At 41.3% G+C, this 25,752-nt stretch overlaps 1 protein-coding gene across 1 annotated transcript; it reads right to left on the bottom strand.

The window, feature by feature from the left end:
* Positions 1-8,455: 8,455 nt before the first annotated feature.
* On the bottom strand, positions 8,456-24,060 carry egln2 (egl-9 family hypoxia-inducible factor 2). Its single transcript, XM_028573081.1, has 6 exons — positions 23,790-24,060; positions 21,814-23,301; positions 10,797-10,916; positions 10,458-10,594; positions 9,320-9,387; positions 8,456-9,172 (listed from the first exon to the last, which is right to left on the bottom strand). The coding sequence occupies exons 2-6, from the start codon at positions 23,071-23,073 to the stop codon at positions 9,120-9,122; spliced, it is 1,638 nt and encodes a 545-aa protein (XP_028428882.1). The 5' UTR covers positions 23,074-23,301; positions 23,790-24,060; the 3' UTR covers positions 8,456-9,119.
* Between the last annotated feature and the right edge of the window lie 1,692 nt (positions 24,061-25,752).

Raw genomic sequence — 25,752 nt, 5'->3', positions numbered from 1 at the left:
AATACATGTAGTAAGGGGTCCCGGCTCGGTCTCTCTTACAGTTAAGGGGTCCTTTGCTTAAAAAAACGTTGAAGACCCCGGCCTTACAGGAAACTCACCCATTCCGGCCTTTGCAGCAAATGTATGCGCAAAGGCTCCTCATCTTAAATCTCCCTTGTTATTACTACAGAGTAGGGCTGGGTACCGAATTCAATACTTTTAAGGTACCGACCGAATTGCCTCTGAAGTATCGAGAATCAGAAAAAAAATGCCTCGTCATTCAATACCCAATTTTAATACCTAAGGAGTAGATCTCCTCAGCGTCAGTGAGCCAGTAACCATGCAGCATGCTCCTACCAAGATCTAATAATGCTGCTGATCGGCTGTTTAGTGTAATTAAAAAAAAAAATTACGTTTAGGAACCGGTATCAAATTTCTTCTTTTTTTTAACGATACCCAGCCCTACTACAGTGTAAAGAAGGACTTGCTATTTATGTTCGGGGTAACGGGGATCAGCCAATCTGCGCCACTTTGTTTTGGGGTCACAGAGAAGACACCTGTTTGCGCTGGCTTATATATCTCATTTTTAAGTTAGATTACATTAGATTCAACTGTATTGTCATTGTGCAGAGTACAAGTACAAAGAGAACAAAATGCAGTTTGCGTCCAACCAGAAGTGCAAAAAGAGCAGAAAAGTGCAATGTGATATTCAAGTACAGACAGGACAAGAAATATATTGCAGTGTAGACCGTAGTGTACAGTTGGTTTACAGAAGGTGGTTTAGAGTAATATAAATGAAATATAAATGTGTGCAGTGTATTAGCGGTTAGGCTACCTTATAAGAGTGGAATAAATATGGCTATGTGATAAATATGGCTATGTGATATGAACAATGTATGAACAACATGTACAGATATGTGCAATGTAGCAGCACTAACATTATAATAGTAGTTAAAAAAAGAATATAGATCAATGCAGTGTATTATAAGAAAAACAGAAAGTATGGATATTCAGTATGAACCATATAGACATATGTACAGTATGTACAGCTATGTGCAGTGTGTTAACAGTGCAGAAACAGTAACATTATCAGAGTAGTGAGAATAAGTGTATGTGCAGGATGAATAGTATGAAGAGCAGTAGAATATGGAATATGTATAAGTTTAGTTACAGTACATTTGTAAATAAATAAATAGGACACTATGGGTGGGATAGGGGGGTTTGGGGGCTTAGTTGGTTGGTTGTCACCGGGATGCAGAGCTAGAGTTCAGTAGGGTGACAGCCGCAGGAAAGAAGCTTCCTCTGACCTGTAGTGAGAGTGGCCGGGAGAAGCACATCGTAGATATTTCTGAAGTGTGTAGTTGTCGTCTGTGTCGCCATCTGTGCATGTGTGCGTTCAGAGACGTGTGAGTACACTGGCGTGAATGTTTACATACGTGTATTTCGGTGCCTTAGATCTATTTGAATGTTATCTGTTTGAAATGCAGTGTTAGCATAAATTTCGCCAGCAGCATGCTAATGCCTAGTATTATTAGTGTTACATTACTATTGTGCTTATGTGTGTACTCACATGACACTGCATAATTATTATCGGAGTGTTTACAATAGCTGTGTGGTAGAGAACTATGTTTGGGTTGCTGTTACTGAGACCCAGCAGTAAGAAGGCTGTTTGTTTTTTTTTATTTAATGGAGCTGATGTGTGTTATCTAGTATATCTATTATTTGGTTATTTGATATAAGCAGCTGTAGCTACCTGAAGTGAATGTTATACTAATTACCATTTATTGGCCTTACTAATTGCATCCTGTCAGCACTGTTGTTTTTACTTGTATGCTGATATTTCCTTTTTTTATTGTTTATTGTAGAACCACACATACGCTCACAAAGACACAATCATCTGCTGGCTGCCAATAAATCCATTGAAGAGCATCAGAGCATTTGACTGCACTCTTACCGATGCACCACAGTGGTCACCTATTCCCAGTTAGCTACAGTTACAGTCCTAGTTATTAAGTCACCATTACATACAGAGTCTGGGCATTGGCAGAACAGCAGCAAGGGTTTCATACTATGCTGACCTTAAAAGACAAAGTAGAAAGGCACTCGTATTCTAAGAAGTCAGCTGCAATCATTAGAATGTTTATTCAGCATACATTTTTAACAGAGTTGATCTAGTACATTTTGATGAATAACCAGCCATGGTTAGGGCTAGCTATTGGCCTTCAACAAAAACAATTTGGTACAGACAGAAATGTGTCCATAGCACTTGACTATCTAAAACTGTCAAGTAGGCTTACTGAAAGCTCTTGTGTACTTGTTCTTGATACAGTAGTTCCTAAATTTCTTCATCAATTATCATTTGAGAAGTTTGGCCTCTTTTTTCCCCAATGAATAAAGCAGAAAACATACAATTCTCAAGATAAGGTATTGAAAAAAGTTATTAGCATTGATACCAACACTCTATACTATACTGTATTTGAACAAACCAACTCACACAAATACCCACGTTGCACAGGAATTACAACCTAGCATTAAACAGAAGCATATTAGTCTCCCAGGTGACATTTGAATTCCCCTTGGACTATGACAAAGCGTCTTGTAGAGTTCATATTTCCGGTCAGACTCCAGGAGTGTGCAAAGTAGAGAAGGAAGCCAGAGTCACAAGGTGCATTGCCTCAGTGTGTGTTTGTCTGACCCTGCAGTTTATTTACAATTTGTTCCAGACTGTTAACTTGCACTTGTACTCCATTGAGATAGTTTGTTTATGTGCCAGTATGTGTGTAAATACACTAATGAACACCATCTGTTCTTCTATGCAAGTGTATTTTAAGGGACCTTTTATTTTAGCAGAGTTATATGTTATGTTGTCATGAGGGTGATGACTGAGAGGGTCAGATCTGTGCATGTGATTGCGTCTGTAATGTTATGTTACTGACGTTAGCCTTCAAGTAAACAGAGACACAGTCCTAAACAGCTTCAATATACTTTATATTAGAGCTGCAAAGATTAATTGATTAGTTGTCAACTCTTAAATTAATTGTCAACTATTTTGATAATCAATTAGTGGGTTTGAGTCATTTTTAAGACAAAAGTAAAAATTATTTGATTCCAGCTTGTTAAATGTGAATATTTTCCAGTTTCTTCTCTCCTCTGTGACAGTAAACTGAACATCTTTGAGTTGTGGACAAAACACGACGTCATCTTGGGCTTTTGGGAAACACTGATCCATATTTTTCACCATTTTATGACATTTTATAGACAAAACAACTAATCAAATAATCGAGAAAACAATCAACAGATTAATCGACTATGAAAATAATCGTTAGTTGCAGCCCTACTTTATATTAAGATTAAATTATAAAACTATGAGTAATAGGGCTAAGGTTGGTAAGGTAAGGCAGATTGATTATTATTTTGATTAAGTGAATAATCGCTCAGTCAATAAACACTAGCGAAATGTGGGAATAACGTTAACGTATCAACTTCAAATTAACGTCATTTGTTTTTGCCTACCTAGCTAAATGACTCCAACATTTCATCAATTCCTGTAATTGTTGATACTAGCTAGTGAGTTTCCTGTTGACTGACTAACCGCTTAATTGATTGTTTCAGGTGAGTATTGGTTTACTTTTTAACATCTTCAGTTATTATATCTTCAGTTTTTGGCTTTATGGTCTGCAAATGTACCATATGGTTTAGTCTGCTGCCCTCCTCAGTCTGCTTACGTTAATACAGGCTACCCAGTATGCTAAATTAACGTTACCTACCCACCACCAAACAGCTGACTAAAGCTTAGCAACGTTAGCCGTTAATGTCATAGACAGTATAAACGTTAATGTCGAACAGCTAGCTAGCTAGCTAGCTAACATAGCGGCAGCAGATACTCTTGCAGACCAAACCCGAGATGAAAGGAGAGTGAAAATTGGACTTACATTCGTCAGGTGGCCAAAAAGACGACTCCAATGGGATGATGCTGTTGCTCCATGACGGCTGCATGTGTCAGTTATGGATGCAGTATAAGAAGTGTAAGTAGGGAAGTGTTAAAGCAACAGTAAAGAACTTTTCCCGCTTCGGTCCCCCTACAGGTTACATTACACTGTCCAGTTCATTCGAACTACAGATCCGCTACCCGATCTGGCAAACTTGCATAATCAATCAATCAATCAAACTTTATTTCTATAGCACATTTCATACAACTTAATGTAACACAATGTGCTTCGTACAAAAGCGACATAAAATAATATTATTATAGGTACCATAGATATAATAGATCTAAAACAATTGTTTTATATCTAGGTAGGTACTCACTTATGTAAACGTGTATGTAGATAAAAAATATATGATGTGTGCTTATATTATCCATGCGCGAGTTTGGGGGACAGGGGAGCACTGCCCCCTGGTAGCTGAAACGGGTAATTGCATCGTTTCAAAAATGAGTGGAATAATTACTTCTGACATAACCAGATATTTTATAAATACTTTAAAAAACACAAAACAACTAAATGGGGATAGGTAATACATCTGATTTCATATACTGCTTTAGTAAAAATAATATTTTTCAGGGCTCTGCCTCTCACCTGAGACCATTGTCGACGATATGCAGGACGCAAAAACAATAATTTGTTGCACTAGTCGGGACATCTTACCGTGCCAACGTTACAATAAAGGTTGCCTAAATGCCATGTATATAAATTTGCTGTCAGCTTACTAATTGAATGCGCGTTTTGTGTATATTTGGACTTTGATACGTTTTATTCCACTTTGTTTAAACGGCGAAGTTCACCTCGTTCACCTGTCTGGAGCTGACTGGTGAATGTGACGCGCGTATAGGCCTTGCTGGATACACCGTGACTCTGTTTGTGAATCTACTGATCGCTGTGGATGCCTTGTTTTCATGTCATTGGATTACGGCAAAATACTGATCTTTTTTCTTAACGTGTCTTAACGTTTTATGGTGCGATTGCGCTTGGTTTCTGCGTTTGGAGAGGCATCTCAACAGACTGGAGGTCCAACACTGATTGTTCACTGTTAACCTACATGTTAGTTGAATTTAAGTGTCGGGGCATTCTGCCACCGTCTGTCTATTGTGCTCCAACACAGCCGTGCCCCAGGGCGTCAGTTTGGTTTGAAATGTGCTGGGGACAGAGACGCATTCGGAGGTACATTTCCAGAAGTGCTGGGTACAATGACGCATACGTTTTTTTCTCTTTCGCGCAGGTCAGGTTTAATGTACGTAAACAATGATCAATGATTAGGCCTACCAAATTTCTCTCTAATATTGCTCCTCATAACCACGGAAAACTGTCAAAAAAATAGAACCCAAAGTCCGATTATTATGGACGTTATCTGACATTTTGCGTTTCTGCTTCACATTTTCAGCAAGGCAGCGGAGCAGCTGTTGGTTGACTCCCAACGGTTCTCATGGGCTTTATAAGTCCTAACATGAAAAAGCTTAACGTGGTTTAATATACCTAAACAACGATCAATCATCACCACATTTCTGGTTAGATTTTTTTGACAGTTTTCAGTGGTTATGAGGAGCAATATGAGAGAAATTTGGTAATCATTGTTTAGGTACAAGCTTTTTCCTCGCTTTTTCCTCGCCATAGCCTGTCAAGTTCTTTTGACAGGCATAAGTGTTCATTTCAAGATATGGCCATGATAAATTTGGTGATCGTTGTTGAGGTACATTAAACCACGTTAAGCTTTTTCACGTTAAGCAGAACAGGCAGCGTTGTGAACAGAGAAGCGTACAGCCTGCGCAGCAGCAGAGCGGCTGTGTCTGTGCCTGCCCTGTGGGGACAGAGATTGTTGTGGATTTTTTGCATCTGTCGCTCAAGAATTATATGTGTTATGGACTTCTTTTTTTAACTAAATTGAGCTCGAGGTTTTAAATTGTTACAATGTAAATTCAAATCTGCTTAAAAAAATAAACATATGTTAATTTAGCATGTTTGTTTTGTCCATATGTGATCGTGCTGTGTTCCCCAGGTCTCAGTTGCTACAATGAGTTATTTTTTTTTTTTTGCCCCCCCTGGCTCGAATGTCAAACTCCGCCTATGATATTATCTATTCACTGTACATGTTAGTTACACACCTAAAATAAATTAATACATTTCTATCATTATCTGAGATAATCCCCAGAAACAACACATACATGACCTCTTGTATAATTCAGACAGTTACCATCCACATGTAGGCCTATGACAGTGGTGTTGAGACATTTTAAAAGTCACTTTGTACTTGTTTTCAATACATTTTGTGTCTTTGATCTTCTTTGCAGTAATGCCAGGAAGAGCTTTTGAATAATCATCCTCAATATAGCCTACAGTTTAACGGCAACTCAAAACATTTGCAGTAAATGGTTGGTTTCACAAAACCCTGCTGGTCCACGTTAACTCGGCTCAGGTTTCTTTAATTTATCGTTTCAATCGGACCTTGAATCCAACAAGATCCAATAGATTTGGGAAATGCTATTCTGCTCATTGTACTTTTTGTCCGTGCTATCTGTGTTTAAGTTCCCGGGAATACCCAAATTTCTTTGTGTGTCATTTTGAGACGACGCAGACTCCTATTGAATATTCAGCATGTTAAAAACTGGATAATATTCATCGAGTACTGTACATGATTCGGTACACTTTCAAGGCATTTACAGAACAATTCATATCATTTAAGACTTCTATCTTTTATGCCAGTGGTTTGATTATTATTATGGCCTCCTGCCGAGTGTATCTATGTCCTGCACAAAAAGTCACAAAGCACAAGTTTTATTAATAACCTTTTTTTACTGTATACAACTAACTTTCTGCTTATTTTTTGTGCTCTTGGTCTCTCAAAATAGGACTTAATTACACTTAAGCTTTGGTGTACTTTCCTTCACAGTACAACTAGAATGATTGAAGCTGAAATAGTTTGCCATTTTGACAACTGATAACTGATTACTCTTCTGATATACTAAAATGTTGTTTATTTAAGCCATATGTCACATCCAAATATACAGATGGACTTGGTGGTGATATTCATCAACGAATACCCTGCAATTAGTTTTCTGTAATTTACATAGCGAATGACTGAGACTGATTTTAGTTTATTTTGATAATGTGTCTTGTGCTGCTCCCTTGGTCATATCTCCCTAGCTGAATAAAACTGGGATTCAGCTGGGATTTTCTCCCAGTAAATCAATAACAAAATTATTTGTGTACAAAAACAGACAGGTTTAATTAAATATTCCAAAATAAAAAAAGGCAAACAAGTTCACTTTGTTCTCATTGTTTTAGTTTCTATTGCATTTGAATGACCATATTATCCCCAGCATGAAGGCATTAATCTACATTTTTTGTTATATTTTTTCTATCATTAACGCATGGCATTTTAAACAATAAAGTGCTTTTTTTTTTTTTTTTTTTTTTCTTTTTTAAATAACCTTCTTCTTAGCAATCTGCTGACAATTTTGCAACCTTCTTTGAGACAGTGAAAATTGTCACATACATATGCAAGTACACTTTAACACACAAACATTCGATCCCACAGATGAGAACGCAGTAGTTTGACCCTGCAGTTCACATACAGTGTATGCTTAACGCTGTGCTTTATAAAGTAGATGGTCTTTTGTTTGGGCAGGTTTGTCCGACAAGTGTCCATCTTGTTAAGAACAGGTAAGAGTCAGGTTGAATGTGCATACAGGCTAATGAGCGAACACACACACACACACACACACACACACGCACACACACACACACACAAGTCTGTATTACTATCTTTGTGGGGACATATCGACATAATGCATTCCCTAGCCCCTTACCCTAACCTTAACCATCACAACTAAATGCCTAACCTTAACCCTTACCCTAACCTTAACCATAACCTAATTCTAACCCTAAAACCAAGTCTTAACCCTCAAACAGCCCTTTAAACTCGTGGGGACCAGCATTTTGGTCCCCACAAGTCTGTGCAGACCCCACAAGTATACTGTAGTCCCCGGTTTTTGGACCCCACGAATATAGTAAAACAGGTACACACACACACACACACACACACACACACACACACACACACACACACACACACACACACACACACACACACACACACACACACACACACACACACACACACACACACACACACACACACACACACAAAACCCTGTTTTTACCCCCATCACTGGAAAGCTTTCCTCTTGTCTCAAGTGTGAGCCGTGTCATACAGAGAGCACTGCACATGAGTTACGTAAAAAAATAAAACAAAATAAAGAGTGCAGCTTCTCGCATTGTATCGACAGAAAAGAAAGAAACGCCCGTGCTGGATTATTCAGCGATTTTGTCACTCTAACATTTTGAGACTGTTGCAAAAGATATTTTAGTCCTAGCCTGATTCGGAATAAAGAAGTCCAGAAACACTTATTGAACTACTTAGTGTGCTATATAGAATCAAACTACAGCATAGAGTTCTCCTCATGTAAGTTTTTAAGTGTGTGTCCCTGTAATGTTTAGGGTTACTGCTTGAACCTGGACTGACTGCATGAGTGCCAAAGGGCAACTTTTCTCTTTTCTGTGCCTCTGTTTTTACGCAGGATCCCACATCATGAGACAAAGGGAAATAAGTCATTCCAGGGACAACGCCATTGATTTCCCCCCCAATGTCTGCCCACTGATTCATCATTAATGCTCCTTGTGTTTGAATTGAAAATGACACAAGAGCAGAGTAAAACAATGATTTCTCAATACATCACAGCATCACTTATAACCGAACAGGCAAAAAAACCAAAAAAAAAACTAAATAAATTAACAATTCCGTTTCTTTTCAGCTTGAGGTCTTCATACATTAGTCAGGGAGACGTCAAAGTTATTTTCTTCTTCTTTAGCCACGACGCATAATTACGATCTCACCTCTGCCACACAATGGAGTCTGTTGTGCTCTATATCTGCCGCGTCTTTGATAAAGCAGCCCGATCGCATGGCGGAGAAACATCAGATCGCAGCCCGTGGCGAGAATCCGACAGCTGACACCGTAGGAGTGGCATGGAGCTGCATTGGTGACTGACAGTTTACCAGTGTCTCCCCTTTTTGATCGCGACGACCATTAGCAGTTCAGGAAGGCACATAATACTTTCGGAGTGCTCTCCAGTGATCAGATGAGATTTATGTCCTGCTGTTTTGGGTGACAGGCACTTGAACACCTTTCTGTCCTGATGCTACACAAGCAATAGAGAAAGAGCATGTTAATTACATACAGTATTAAGTGGCACCAATTATAACCAGAGGCAATACAGTGCATTATCAAGCTAGGAAAGAAAAAGTGAAACTGACATTGAATTACGACTAAAGAAAAGAAAGCCTACCCAATCTGTACTTCTCTTTAGCTTCAGCTCTCTCTTTGGCATCAAAGTACCAGACTGTGATGGCATAGCTGTAAAACAGAAAAAGAACAAAGAGATCTTAATAATACTACGACAAGAGATAATCTCTTTTGTCACTACAATATAAAACTGAAAACCAAACTAAATTAGCTGTTTTCTAGTGAAAGAATTAACTGGGCTTAAGTTTAAGCAAGGTCCATGAAATGGCTGTGTGACGTAAGACATTAAGTCCCTAAAATGCCCTGAATTGATAAGTAAAAACAGTTTATTTACAGTTCATTTGGTCAAATGTTTCTGTTTAGGTGTAGTATATAAATGTAGCTTAGCAGTGAATGAAAAACTGTACGTGATAAGGACCAAATTGCCCTTGAAAAATCTGATCAAAACGGCCAAAAAATTGGTCTTTAAAGGCCATTTTTGACCCAGCTAGAGACAACAGATTACAAAATAATATCTTGCACGACAGTGAAGCGCAGACGGCAGCAGCTGTCCAAGGCTGCAGAGGGTTAATTTCTACAGTTTCAAGTCTCTCTGGTGGGGCTGGGTTGTTTATTCCTGTCTCTTATGTCTGTGCCTCTCCAGCACGAGTCCTGCAATCGAACCTTCCTCCCCTCTACTTCCCACTGACCCCCTCAGGAAACACATACTTCCTGCCTTCGGCTCCACCTTGCCCCCCCCACCAGTAGCCAGATGGAGAGGAGTGAAGAAGAGGAAATGCAGGAGTAAAAAGAGTATGTGTCGTGTGCTCTCGATGGACACAACTATTTGGTGCTATGATGTAAATAACCGTATGTGTGGGATATAAATTCATTAAAAAACAAGCATCCCTTGAGGAGAGAGGAGAGCAGGAAAGGGGAAGAAGAGCTAAAGCACCAATAGTGTGTGTGCATGTGTGTGTTTGTGTGTGTGCGCGCGCGCGCGCGTGTACTATTTAACCTGCTTGGCTCGTTAATTCAAAATTAGAATAAATCTACTCTTGTTTCCAGTGCAAACTGTTAAATAATTCATCCACTCATTTACACTTTATTTACATTATAATGAACATGGCGTATAAAATAAAATAAAGAAAAACCATGACATAAATTTATATGCGTGTGTAGCATGTTTATGAGTTACTGACCGAGTGGCGTAGGCTGGCTTGACTTCGTGTGGGTTCCTGCGGTCCGACCAGAAGATGAGCAGCCGGTCAAACAAAGGTTCGATGCTGGCTACCACGTTTTTGCCTTCAGGGTAGATCTGTAGCAACCCTCCTTGTTTCTACAAACGCCCACATAACACAGTCACTCAATGTACATACATTTCAGCCTGTCTGTATCAGGTGTGTTGTGTGTGCACACCTGATGCTGGAAATACATTATTTTTGTTTATTTACTCAGCGGTGTACTCGTGTTTTAAAGTGTTTTAAAAAAAAAAAGCAATTCTTTTCTAAATGAAATGAATATTGATTTCATGAATGTACCTTGGCATCCCAGTTCTTGTTGAGATAGTAGATACACGTGATACAGCGTCCGTCACCGTTAGGGTTGTCAACATGGCGGACGTACCCTGCCCCGTTCCCTGGGTAACAAGCGACCATCGCCTAAAACAGAAGAAATGGGATTGTTAGCTGTGCATTTTTGTCCACCGTAGACTGTGAATAAAAACACTAGATGCAGCATCATGACAACATACGTTTTTTTGTTGTTTTGACAACACGTGCTGGATAAGATGGCATCGACCTAAGGTATTTCTTCTCTCTCGCCATTTGGCTCTCCCACTGCTCCATTGTAAACTGTTTTTTTTTTTTTTTTTTTTGCATACTTAATACAATATCCCATGGTGTAATTTGTGGAACACAGTCACGAAGAGGGAGAAGGAGCAGAGAATTGTGTCAGCTGTTTTTTCCAGCTACAAAATGATCTGCAGACAGAATATCCACGTTCAAACAATGGTCTCGCGTTGGTATTTCCCCTGCTTGACGTCTATGTGTTGGAGGCTGTGAAGCAGGAGAGCGCTGCTTTCTCTGGGGAGTCCGCGGGAACCAAGACCTGCGTGAGAGCTCTTCAGTCAATGTGCATTCCAGTCCAGGGCCACTGTGGGACCTTAGCACTGCAAATGTACTGCAACGGCGGTGAAATTGCGCTAAGCAGCCTGTGTGTCACTATGACGTACCATCAGCTCATGTTTCAGGCTGGAGTTGTGTAAATAGTTTCCAAACTGTCTCCCAGTGGCTGTGGCAAAGGATCAGTATGTTCCTGCTCTGCTGAGACGGAGAAGGAAACGTCTACAGCCGAGTCACTGACTGATATCAGCCTATGCTGGCGGAGCGAGATTCCAGGTGATGATAGTTGGCAGCGTGTAGAGTAATAACCTCTCTTTTATCTCTCCAGGATGACAACAAAGGAGGATAGTGTCACTATCTTGACTTATGTTGTTCTACACAGGAAGCAAAAGTTACAATATCAGGAGTCGCTGCATCACTTCAGCTCTGTTCACGGACACTATCATTTATGACTAACAGGTTCTGTACCGCTGCACTATCGATTTAACTCACCTGACACGGGGTCTAGTAAGCCCTCGTACTACAGTGTAAGAGTCTCAACCCTGAGGAGATCAGACAGCGCTTGCGCAGGTTTCTAAGACAAATGCTTTTTTTTTTATAAAAGTAACTGTGTGCACATCCCACCTTCTGGGTGCATGACAAATGAAAGTACTTAAAACGAAAAGAAGGTAATGTCCACAACACTGCTTTAAACTTCCATATTTAATATAAAATGCAATGTTTCGACCCAATTGGGTCTTCTTCAGGCAAATGGTGAACACATTTGATGAAGTGATATATGTAGGGCTCACATTCAGCTGACACACCATCTGGCTTCAATTAGTCTGATTAGGTGTGAGCGGCCCAAAAAAGACTAAGACAAACGCACCTGTTCTCGTGTTATTTGTGAACCTCAAATAAAAGTGATGTTTTGTGTAGCAGGGCTTCGGTCAGAGAGCACACTGCCCTCCCCCGCCTCCTCTTGTGGGGATGGCAGTGTGCTCCCCACAAGAGGAACATGAGGTGTTTCTCTCCTCATTCGCAGCCAAGTGAGTTTGGTTGTGTGACTCTGTTCAGCCGCCATTGTCAGCTCTCATTACTGACTAACTGGCGCAGTCAGAGCTCATTAACCTCCGGACCTTTTGCTCCGGAGCTCCGGCAGACAAGCAGACCTGCTGCGTCAACGTCAATGTCAAACGCACACAAGAAAAATATGTGTTGATCGTGATCATTAGAAACATTATTGTAATCCAAATGCGATTTAGAATAATTAGAAGTTCCTTTAATTTTGGCAAACATTCGTCATTTGGTCTCATTGCGTGTGTGTGTGTGTGTGTGTGTGTGTGTGTGTGTGTGTGTGTGTGTGTGTGTGTGTGTGTGCGCACAATATGTTTTTCATATTAAAGCAACAGCTTGGATAAAGCTACCCTGAGTTTTTGACCATTAGTAGCGCTATGGAGCAATGTTGTAAAGAGTGGGTCTTGTTTGTTTCTCGTGTGCATTAATCTTTTATGTAATTTAATTAGGGCTGTCAAAATTAACGCGTTAATTTTTGCGTTAATTTTTTAATATTTAACTCGTTAAAAAAAATTAACGAAATTAACGCAGCTGTGTTTGTTTACTTCATGTGGCGACTGAGAAACGTAATACGTCTCCATAACAGCAGGCGGCGCTACTCGGTATTGTTGCCCAAGTAATGAAAACCGGCAGCTGATTGGACGAACGCGTCACATGGGTTTGTTTTCTCCGGATGTTGAGAGCTGAGAGCCAGACTGTCATGGCGGCCGTTCAGAATACGATCTCATATTGTACTAAGATAGTTCACTGAAACATGTTTCTGAAAACATTTTAAGCGAGAAATAAGCCGTGCAGTTGCTGAATCTGTCTTCATTTCAGCTCAACAAAAAGTCAGTTTAAAAGATTTTCGTCAGATTTTGAGAGACTAGTCACCTCATTGCACTCCTCACTTCCGGGTGAGTCCCGACTGCCCTGCCGGCGACTGAACATAGGCTCGTTGGAGATGAACTGCGCCTCGCCTGTAAAGTAGACGAGAGCAGGTGACAGCAGCCGGGGACGGTGACAAAAAACTGCTCTCAAGTCAGACAGTTTCTAGCCGTTTCAGCAGCCTTCAGCAAGACTAAATAAGCCAAATTGTTGCTGCTGTTGTTCTGAAAGATATTAAACATTCTGAACTTAGCAGAACCTTTCCTTGTTTGGTTTTTTCTTCATATTTGCAAAGTTAAGTGATTTAGCATTTAAATATCCATTATTACAAGCTTCAGTCTCAATTTAAAAAAGCAATTAATCGCGATTAATTACAGCAAATTGTGCAATTAATTAGTAAATCGATTGACAGCCCTAAATTTAATACAAATATTCCGTGTTCAAGGATGGATTTTTCTCTATACACAAAAGGATGAGAGTGTTTATTTGCATTTATTCAAGGAAGTGTGTTTTCCCAGTACACAGCTTTTATCAACATGGTTCAAGTCTTAACAACTATAATTAACCACGATAAACATTTAATATGCCAGACCAGACAGCTCAGCCCAAGCCTGCAGCATAAACACACACACACACACACACACACACAATCATGTCTATATCAAAGCTTGCACAAGACAGGCATATAATTTAGATGGAGGTTTATGTTATTTATTCTACACCAACTCTAGGCTTTACAAAAACTTTACTGGTATTCTAACCAGTTTCACATACATATGCACGGTTACAATCTCCTTCTCTCAGTAGCTTACACACACAAAAACGTTCAGTCACACAGCGTGACACAACACGTCTCGATCCTATCTGTCGTTTCTGCCCTGCTCGCTCTTTCATCTCTGCCGAGATCTGTGCCCACAGTGAGTGAAAGTCTTAATTGGCACCAACCACCTGTCTGCCATGCACCACCATTAATGGCCTAATGACATCACTGGGTAGATACCTGAGCTGCCAAAGTGACAGCCGGCCAGTCAGAACAGGCTGTTGTGGACAAGGAACAAAAATAAACTCCAACGCTGCACGCATATTCTGATAAGAGGAGTGATGGTAGAGAGAGGGGTGAGGAGGGGTGAGGGCATAGTTAAGCTTGAACAAACACAGCGAGTACTGCTTGTCAAGGAGAAAGAGTGAGGGGAAGAACGTTAAAACAGAGAGAAGGACGTTGCTGGTACTCTGATGATCAAAAACACTGAAGAGAATTTAGCAAACAAAAATTTTATCCCTACTAATTCCAATTCCTCAATTTAGGGTATCTGTGGATTTTTTCCCCACATAAAAAATGTCTATACCACATTGCGTCAAACACATCATGATCATTTTTTTATTTAAAGTAACATAAAGCCAGGGATTGCTGTGCTGCTAAAAGAAAATTAGCTGGTGGCTCGCCATGACTTAATGTCGGTCATTGAGAGATGTAATAATCAATTGGAATGACATTGACGAAAAAACTATATTTAATGTCGCTCACATGTGCTATTCTTGCATGTGCAAGTATAGAGAAGAGGATGTATGAAATGCAAATACAGAAAGAAAGAAGAGAGGTGAAGGATTTGATTATGTACAGATCATACCATATGGTTACTCATTTCGATGAACAAACTATTTTGATTTTATGATGGTATACAAACCTCCATAGGTAACCTACATTCTCTTCTAATTAACCCCTTATGTAGAGTGCAGGGTCAACTACAGACCAGCAGCTCTGGAGCTAGAAAAGAATCTCTGGTCCAGTCGTGTCCACTTTAAAACTTTTTTTTTAATATACTAACGACTTCTACGTAACACTGTTCGATCAAATCAGACGAAAACAAATCAACTTGATCATGAATTCCAGAATAAAGAGCTAGACAAAAAAAGCATTTCTTCAAGCAAACTTATGAAAAGTGTGTGTTGACAGGCTCAAAACGTCTGCGAGAGAGTCCTCAAAGTCCTCTCAATTTCACAGTGGGACAACCCTGAGCCCTTATGGGAATCTCACATCACAGTATGAGAGTCCATGTTGGGAGTGGGCCAGGGTCTTGCTTAAGCATACTTCAGCATGACAGAGGTTTGCCATCTCCGGGGTTGAAACCACTTGACTCAATAACTGTCAAGCAGCACAGTCATCTTGCTTAATATCCACAGCTGATGAATCACAAGCAGTCTGGACGAGACAATGCGTGATGTTAATCAGGTTCCGTTATTATTAATAGTTTCTACCAGATTGGATTTGAGAAAAGGGAAGGATGAACTAAACTGAATGATGATGAACTGCTTTGTCCCTCCCAGCTTATATCTGTGCAGTGTTCCTTGCTGCTTCTATAGGCTGGATAATGGTTTCTGAGGACATAATAACCTTAGATCATTTGATTTATGGATGAACTGCAGAACAAACTGTTGGGGACCAAGAAGCTAGTTAAACAGTGATTTGGCTCAGATTGAGCTGAAGGCAAGACAAAGGATCTTGGCCTACATGTGAATCCCAAAGCCAGTTTCACCAAACTCCTACAAGCCGCAGCTTCGCAAAATGGAGAATGTGCATTCAACACGAGGACGGCAAGGCAGACTGGTGGTGAGACAAAGAACTGCTTCACACTTGTGATAAGGTTGCACTTTTCCCATTGGCTGTCGGGTCTTTGAATGCACCACCCCGCCACTAGGAGGCGGAGGAAGGATAAAAGCTGTCGGTGCGTGTGTTTCTTTGCTTTCACGGTAACCCGCGGTTGCTGACAGGAAGCACTAGTCCGGACTAGCTAGCCAGCATCACCTCGCTGGTCGAGTTTTGAGCTGGGACAATTTTATATCGGCCTGATATACAAAGGGGATCCGAGGAAATACTGGCCGAGTATTCCTTTGTCTGCAGCGGGTTTAATCAGCCTGGATTCAAGAAAAGGACGGCGTTCTGTTTCTTGCTTGTCGACCTGGATCACGTATCGTCCCCTGCTCTGGACGAAACGGATCGTTAACCTCTAGCAGGAGATTAACTAACAAACAACGCAAACACTATGGCTTTACACAGTTCTGGGCAGATGTTAAAACTAGTGCGTTTTGGTTTGTTATTAATGAGCAAAGGGTTCGCTACCGCTTGTGCCATTAATGTGATCTGATTGTAATCATGTATTGGCCATATCTGGTTATTAATCTGTTGCTGTGAATGTATAACTGATCACTATACTGTTTGATTTTTGTTGTGTTAAGTAGCTTGGTAAACCGTAATCGCTACCTGCTAAATCACTCCTTTTACGGAGTTTAGTTACTGTCTGCGATAGAATCGCGAAATCAGCTGTTAGCCACTGGAGTGGTTATAAAGTTTCCCTCAGTAAGTCAAAAGTCTCAGTCTGTCCTAACTACACGTGTGGTCCAGACCTGAGTAGCTGAGGGGGGCGGGTCATTATCGATAACTAAGATCAGAGTGTTTTCCCTTCTTTACCCTGTCTCCTTTTACTAATTATACACACACACACATATACACCTACACGGACACAAGCTAGCTTGTAGTTCCCGAGCTAACGGTGCTAGCTTCACACGTGGAGTCGGCATCACCGTGTACAGAGCTAACACATGACCTAGCATACTAGTCTAAGCGTGCGCGTTGCCTAGCAACCCCCTCGGCTTCTTCAGCCCCTCCCCGTGCACGCAGCACCACTACGGCCCTCTTGAGGCTAAATAGTTTTGTGCAGCTCACAGGAGTAGCCATTTTGTTTTTTGTGTTAGGACTACATTTTGACACTGCCCCTCCTCTTTCTCACACACACACACACACACACACACACACACACACACACACACACACACACACACACACACACACACACACACACACACACACACACACACACACACACACACACACACACACACACACACACACACACACACACACACACACACACACACACACACACACGCTGCTTTGTTTTTGCTTTGTTTTGGTTGTGATATTGTAAGTTTATTATTGAAGGATTATTGATTAGCTACTGATAATTGTAATGTTAATAAATCTTATTATACTTAATTAGCAGTTGCTTGTAATTATTTGTGTACTTGTTGTAATAATTGCTGGTCGATCAGGTCTGTGCTTGGATTCACCCCTTCCTTTATTTCCTTTTTAAAGGATTACCACAGAAATGAGACTGTTCCACAGTTTGATTATTGGTCCCAGACTTGCAGGGTGGTGCCCCGTTTTGATTGTTTGTCGATTTGATAAAGTTATTAATAACCATATTCATAACTTTATTAATATTGATAAAACATCTTTGATAATTTGCCAATGATCAAATCTGTACCGTACGAGAATCCTACAAAACAATGCTGGACTGGTTTCAACTGATCTGTGTTACCTATAAGAAAATCCAGCACACTGACCATTATGCAAACAATAATTTATTAGAAATAATAATAAGTAAATAAGTTTCGGTCTCAGAACTTCATCAGGTAAATTTACCTGATGAAGGTCTGAGACAGAAACGTGGTCTGTGTGCGGGATTTTCTCTAAAAAAAATTGTATCTGCTACTCTTGATCATATCCTACGCACCTGCCCGACAAAAGAGGTGTGCAAAAATGTTTTCTTACCTATAAGAGGTTACAAAGTATCGGCCTCTAGTTAATGCTGAGTCACACCAACTAGAGTGATATCTGTGTGCGTGCGTGTGTGCGTGCGTGTGTGTGTGTGTGTGTGTGATGGCCATAGGTCAGTAGCGCATTGTTTGCTCTGATAAATGAAAAAGATGAAGTACTTGAAAGTTTCTGCCCTGTTTGCTGTTTTAGGCAGTGACCATATTTGGAGAATGCGCTGCTATCTGTACCTTTAATAAGGAATAGATTGTTGAATTAAAAGCATACTCAAATATTCAAATGCCATCTATTTTGTTGTTGTTGAATATCATAGTTTTTTATATTTTATGTGAACATAAAACAACAAAAAAGCTGGAAAATTTGCCCAGCCCCTATGAGTCAGTTCTGCTTTGGCACGAATGGCACTCATTATGCATGAGTCACCTCTGAACATTAGAGAAACACTCTGTGATGTAAGTGGGTGAGTGAGTGTGTGTGTGTGTGTGTGTGTGTGTGTGTGTGTGTGTGTGTGTGTGTGTGTGTGTGTGTGTGTGTCCATACCTTATACTAATTCTAACTTGAAAAGTGAGTGCATTTTAGGACTGCAACTAACGATTATTGTTTCATTATTTATTAATCTGACGGTTATTTTTCACAATTGAGCGATTAATTATTTAGTCTGTAAAATACTACATGGATGTCTTCAAATGCTTGTTATGCCTGACAAGAAATCCAGAACTCAAAGATTAATTTTACAATGAGATAAAACAGAGAAAAGCAGGAGAAGCCAAGATATCCATCCATCATCCATCATCCATCATCCATCCAAACATGCTAGCTAGGAGGTCATGTTGCCGCATCGTATGACCTCAAGCTCCAGCCTGCATGGTGGCACTGCTGAACTCTATGGCTCTGGTTCCGGAAGTGATTTTCACAATTCGATATCTCCATTGGCGTTTCATTAAATGCATATATAAAGAGTAATTTGGTGCTCCCCCCCCCACCGCCCTGCAGTAACCCTGAGGACCCCCTATGGGTCCCGGACCATAGAAAATTAATCCGATTTATACTTCCGGAACCACACTGTCGAGCTCTACAGGAGGGGCATCTGAGGACACGCTGCTGCAGGAGACGTTCTCTTTATGCCGAAGCTTCTGCTGCATCGCCCCTTCTCACTCGCTCAACACTATCCTCCCACTCCTTGCTCCCCCAGCTCCTTCCAATCGCACTTCCAGTCTATCCCCTCCCCCTTCATGGGACACGTTCCCTGCACTAAGTTGTTTTTCTTTACCCCACAACACAAGACTTTCCCACCTTAACCCTTCACTGTCAACTAAATCACCATTCCAGTGTTACTCTAATCCTCTCTACTGTAGGTCTCATTATTTTTGGGCATTTCCAGTCCCTCTCCTAGTACATCTCTTTCATACACAATGCAGAGCTCTACTCTGTATGGGCCTGTTACCAAGGTAACGGCTGGGAAATATTTTGTCCAAGTAGCAAATAAGGGGGTTGATAAGACAAAAGGATAAAAGCAGTGAAGTAAAGGACAGGGGAAAGGAAAAGCAGGTCAGAATAAAAGACAAGAAGGAAAGTGAAAAAAAATGAAGGAACTAGTAGAAAAAAAAAGAAGGTTTGGGATTAGGAGGATGGAAAAGACGCAGTGACCTTCTATCTGGATGTACTCCACCCTGATCCTCCTCTTTTCTTTTCCTATCACTATATCTCTCCTCTTTCTCTCTTGCATAGTCCATCATTGCCTATATTGCTAAGCTGTCTCCTGCCCTCCTCTACAGGAACACCAGCCAGGACATTTTGTACTTTGCAGCATTTAACTTTTTTTTTTGTCGTTTTACTTATACCACGGTTAAACGGAGAGATCTGGCTAATTGTTGTTTGGCAATTTTTTTTATCTGGAAATCACTTGGTCATCGCCATGCCAAATAAGAGAAAATGAATAACTTTGTTAGCAATCGATAAACACAACATTACATCCTGATACGCTTCCCAAAGGTATAGATATATAAACAACAAAGCTGGCATCCATCAATACAAATTTAGCCACCCAAGAATTATCTCCTCTTGTTCTAAAATCCTGTTCCTTCCCAGGAGACCACTTCTCTTGACTGTTATCAAGCCTCATACAAGTGCCAACCGGAGTGATACAATAAAAGAAACATGCAGAGCAATATATTTTATATTCACTTCATTAATGTATGCGCTGGTGAATAGCATAACTGCAATCAAATGAAGCTGCAAAGCTCAAGTATTATTATTTTTTAAACTAAATGAAGCTGCCTCTTCTTCAGAACAGGCAGGTGAATCGAGACGACAGCTTTGATGGGTTTTTGATTTCACAGATTAAATCCACTTCAGTCGCAAAAGGAAGCTGCAGCTCAATGTGTCAACAGATAAAGAGGGGTTTTATATTACTGTTTACTAAGTGAGACAGCATTTGTGCGCAGTAGAATGCAACTCATAAGTACGCAGAGGTTCCAAGTTTTTTGCACTCTAAACTGCAAATTTGCACGATCTTGGAAAATGAGATATATTAGCTAACCTGTTCCAATATAGTCACTGAACTTTCCTGTTTTGCTGTCATTTTGTCACAGTCTAGTCATGGCTTTGACTTGAAAGCAGCTCAGAAAGCCCATATTTAAGAGAGCAAAAGCTGCTGGTACGAGGCCAAACTAATTGCTGTTTAAACACTACATCGAACTAGACATGCACAGAGGCCAAGGTGCTGCGAAGACAGTGCTGTAGATGATTAAATATCAAACATGGAGATGGGTACACAGAAAAACACAGATGGAGATGGTTTTAGACAAATCTCTCACGTGTGTTCATTAAGTGGTTTAATATGAATGGCCACTTTGCTATAAAAATTATGTATGCATATTTCTAAACATTTACTCAACAGTCTTGTTTTTCGTTCAAATGTTTCAAACCACACCAATCTGCATTGTCTGGATCTGTTATATTGTAAATCTTGATTGAACAAATTGAAACACAGAGAACATTGTTGGGGAACAGTTTGGACTGGCATGAAATGGACAGACAGACAGACAGACCGACAGACAGACAGACAGATGGAAAGACTGAATAACAAGTCACTTAATGTGAGAGTGTTTTACACTCTATTGCATTTCCATGTCACAGGGGGAAACATTAGCAATAGATTCAGGATGGAGAATAAACCAGACTTAAGTCAGAACAGGACACTGACTTAACTGTGCATGGCATCTGAAAAACATAAACGGAAAAGAGATGCTAAAATATTCCCGTTAGAATATAGAGAAAACATGCTCACGTGGCATGAGATATGACATAAAGGAAAACAAATAAAACTCTCCTACGTCAGCACCATGTTTGCATGGGTGAAAAAGGGGATAGAAAAAGTTGTCTTCAAAAGTCCAATATAAAGTGATGGCAGTGGAGATACAAAGTGTTTTCTTCTTCTGGGTACCAGTGGTATGAAGATAGAGACAGGGGCAAACTTAGGCAGGTTCTATACCCAGGCACAGGGCCAGTTTAGGGTGAAGGCTCAACCCGCTGCCCCCTTATCAAGCTCACATGTGCCAGAAACACAGAAGGGCTCATCCTAACCGATGCTCAGTAAGTGGGTGAGTGTGTGTGTGTGTGCGTGCGTGTGTGTGTGTGTGTGTGTGTGTGTGTGTGTGTGTGTGTGTGTGTGTGTGTGTGTGTGTGTGTGTGTGTGTGTGTTTGCCTGCCTGCCTGCATGTCGGCATTAGAGAAGAGAGATAGAGCAGAACAGATATGACACAACCCACAACTTGCTCAAATTGTAATGCCATCATCAGACTGAGTGGCTTGTTTGTAGCCTGTGTTGTCTCTGACATAGCCCTACCTGACTTCCTCTCACCTGACCCCCACCTGTCCCCACCCTGTTCCTCATCTCACCTTAGTGCGTCCATTGATGACACAGTCCCCCAGCTGTCCATTGGTAGCGCTGTACATGACGGCCTCATCAATGTGAGCCATCAGCGCCCCGATGCTCTCGCACCCGGGCTCTCGTCCCTCAACCCAGGCGATCTGGTCTCCCCGGATGCTCCGGGAGGGAATGCTCTTCTGGCTCACCAGCTGCCCGCCCCGAAATTTCCCACTGCGGTTTAGGACCTCCACCTCCTCCAGGACCCTGTCGCCCAGCTGAGGGCTCAGGAAGTTATCCTTCACACAGATGCCATAGTACTTCATGCAGGGGATGATGTACTGCTGGGCTATGTGCTCTGCTGACCAGCCAGCCCCTGCAGAAGGTGGTGGGGTCGGGATGCACTCAGCCTCGACGTGGGAGGTCTGGCTGGGTACAGCTGTCGGGCCTGAAGAGGCCACTTTATGTCCGTTGTTAATACGATGGGTTAAGGGAGACTGGGGATTGGCACAGTGCACATGATTGACAGTCATTTGATTGCTATGAGAACTGCTGCAGTTGACTGGGACCATAAGCGGGGCAACTGCTCGGGCCACTCTGGGGGCCTCTGAAGACGTGTGAGCCACACTTCCATCTGCCAACCTTCTCCACTTAGAGTCTGAGTCTCCCGCAGCAAAAACTGGGTCCACAGAACCTCCTAACCCCGGTGACCCCATTGTGAGACCGTTAGGAGTTCCAGACCCCATGTCCCGGTTATCTCCAGCTGCTCTGCGTTTCTGTTGTTGCACCTGTCTGGCCTTCAGGTCACCGTTGATCCTCCTCATCACTAAAGGACACTTCTCATGAGCTGTCCGGTCCGCGTTCTCCGCCAGACGGGCTCTGCTGGTGAGGGGGTATATAGGGCCGCCTGTTACCCCCGCCACTCCATTGATTTGTACCGGGTAACCGTTTGGCGTGTGAGCCAAAACGCCTGCGTGGCTTCCCTCCACGGTGGCAGATGGAGACACCACCCCGCCATTGTAGAGCGGCACGCCGGTTTTGGACTGCTTCGTCGGGGTTGTGATTGCAGGGGAGTCGGTCTGAGAGGCCAGACCCGCGAGTAACTCCGCGGCCGTTGGACTCCCGACCGGCGCCGCGCAGAAGCCGTTAAGCCCCATGTCCGATCGGTGTATGTGGTGAATCTCTGCGGCTCCGAAGACGCCCTGCTGGCCGCTCGTCCTTCTCTCCTGCGAGGCGGCGGATCCGCGGGAAGAGCTTGGGTTTAAAAGGTCCGTGTGTCCCAAGCTCTCCATTTCACCTCGTCATCTGCTGGATGCGCACGTAGCTCACGTCCTCGCTTCATTTTCTAGCTGAGCTGCTGCTTTCTCTGATGGAGAGGATCTCTGCCACAGCCACTAGAAGTTGCATGTCCAAGTCCTCTTCTTCTTGCCTTCATTTCACCAGTTACTCTCATTTAGTGCTCTCAAGCTGAATATTTGTTTTTATCCGTTTTATAAACATGTTTAGGCTGTGAAGGATATCTGTGGAGTAAAATTATACACTTTAGGCCTAAGAATAGCACACTGCAGACCACTTGTCAGTGAGCTGTGAATAAGTAGCCTAGTATTTAGCCTATATTGTGCAATGCATTTAGCCTTAAATAGCCTATAGGTCAATAATACAGTGTAACAAAATAACAATAATTAAGTAGCCTATAGATAGCAGCTAGCTGAGTAAGTAAGTAGCCTAAGTATAAAAAGAAGAGAAATAAAGGCTAACAAAAACTCACTTTTACTGACAGTCATTTACACTGAAGTTAGACTGAAATCAGACTGAATTTAGAAACGTGTCACCAAAAAGACAGCCTATAGATTTAGGCTATTGTCTTTATCAGCTATTGATTGCCAACTTATCAGGTCCCTCCTTAAACAAATAAGTATACCTTACAAAACACACAATTCAGAGTGTGAAATACAGTAGCCTAATAAATGTGCCGCTGTAATGTCAAACATGTTTAAACACCGCTTACCTACGGCAGCCTGTAGCAATGCAAATCCACAGTGAGCGTACGTGACAGACTGAGAGTACGCATGCTATTTCCGGGATTGTCTTGCCCGTGTGTGCGCTGCGTCCCATCCAATTTTCTAGTCGGTTATAAATAAAATCCAGGGGGTGACGGCAGCCAACGCCGGACATTAAACTCAACCGAGGGACGGAGGGAGATGCTCGGAGCCACACGAGGTCCTCTCAATCGCCCAAAAAAGTGCTCCGTTGTATCGGCGAGTGCCCCCGCTCCTCTCTCTCTGTCGCTCTCTCTCTCTCTCTCTCTCTCTCTCTCTCTCTCTCTCTCTCTCTCTCTGTCATTTACATGAAGCCTACACAGGCCATGCGACCTTTGCTACGACCGACCTCCAACTGCACTGACAGAAACCTCCACAGCATAATAAGAAAATACTTTAATGATTGCTTTGATATTGTTCTACAGCAATACAGAGCCTGCAGTAACACAGCGTTGGTATTCAGGAAACATTCATCCTATTTAGGCTTTCATAATAAACTTCTTAGGCCTATATAAGTTAAATCACATAAACAATAAATGTAATCTATTCAAGTAGGCCTATATAACCATTGCACTGCAGTATACAATAGCCTACTACTTTTTTGGCAGTTTAGCAGGCTATAATACTTAGTGTAATTATATAATTGGTATAATACTCCATCCAAGTCCTGCATTGAAAATGTCACTTCAGTAAACGTCTGTAAGCTATTATTATCAAATTGTGCTTAAAGTAATGCAGAAAAATGGACCCTGTTATATATTGAAACATTACAATTGTATCTTAAATCGTATCTGTATTGTTTGTTGAATGAACATAAGTTATTTTAAATTGCAACAAAAAATAACATTTGGAAAGTCAATTGAGAATTTCGACCAATGAGATAATTCGGTGAATGCCTGTCAAACCAAGATACTTTCTATTTCTATTGCCAAGCCCTATATGTATTTAAACTATTTCCCTCAGACTAAATAAAGTTCTATCTTATCTTCTATATGTATTAATTAGAGGGCAGTGACAGTAAGCTGTTTGTATTTATATCAGTATTGGGACTGAGTGAGTCTGTTGTTGAACGCATGGTGTCAGACCTTCTCTGACCTCAGCATTAAACTATAGGCTTGCGGCTTGCTTAGCTTTGCTTACATTATACATTATTGTCCATCTATATGTTTGTGTTGCAGGAGGAAGTGAGGTAATGTGCTGTTATAAAGCCAGGCCTGGGGTTGGGATGGTGGATTTAGCGCCTCACCCTGAGGGATTAGAGACACAACACTGGCATGCCACATCCATCTGCCTACCACTCATCATACAAGTATGCTGTCTATGTAAATGCAGATCGAGATCATCTTCAGCATAAGCAGTCACCCACAATGAGGCTTTAGAGCACATAAGATACTATAAACATATCATTCACAGGCATTTACAGGAAAGTAAAGTAATGCAACAAATATATAATACAGTACACACCACATACATGCATAACAATGTACATTTCAAGCAGGCTCATACATATTTTTGTATGTAAAAACAGTGGGTTACTATCAGGTAAAATCAAAGGAATAGTTCCAACATTTTGGGAAATAATGTATGTTCATTCACTTTCTTGCCAAGAGTTTTGTCATGTGAGGTTGCCAGAGAACAGGTGGAGGAAGTCACTTCACTTGCACATTAGTCTTGCATTGCCAGACCTTCCTCAACAGCCCTGCGGAGGAAGGTCTGGTTAGTCCACACAGCACTCCGGGATAGGATAAAAACGTGCTATGGTTTATTGGCATTTCTTTAAACCAATCATAGTCTATATCCTTGAAGTTCCACTTCCAGATAAAATAAAAATAATACGCGAATAAAAGTTACAGTGCAGTATAAGAAATTACTGTTATTTATTTTTCAATGTGATCGTCACCACAAGGCTAAGTTATTTTCTTCGGCAAACCT

Source organism: Perca flavescens, chromosome 3 (genome assembly GCF_004354835.1).
Source record: "Perca flavescens isolate YP-PL-M2 chromosome 3, PFLA_1.0, whole genome shotgun sequence".
In the NCBI taxonomy this organism is placed as follows: Eukaryota; Metazoa; Chordata; class Actinopteri; order Perciformes; family Percidae; genus Perca; species Perca flavescens.
The sequence above is the reverse complement of the archived record's forward strand: the minus strand, read 5'-3'. Positions and strand labels throughout refer to the sequence as shown.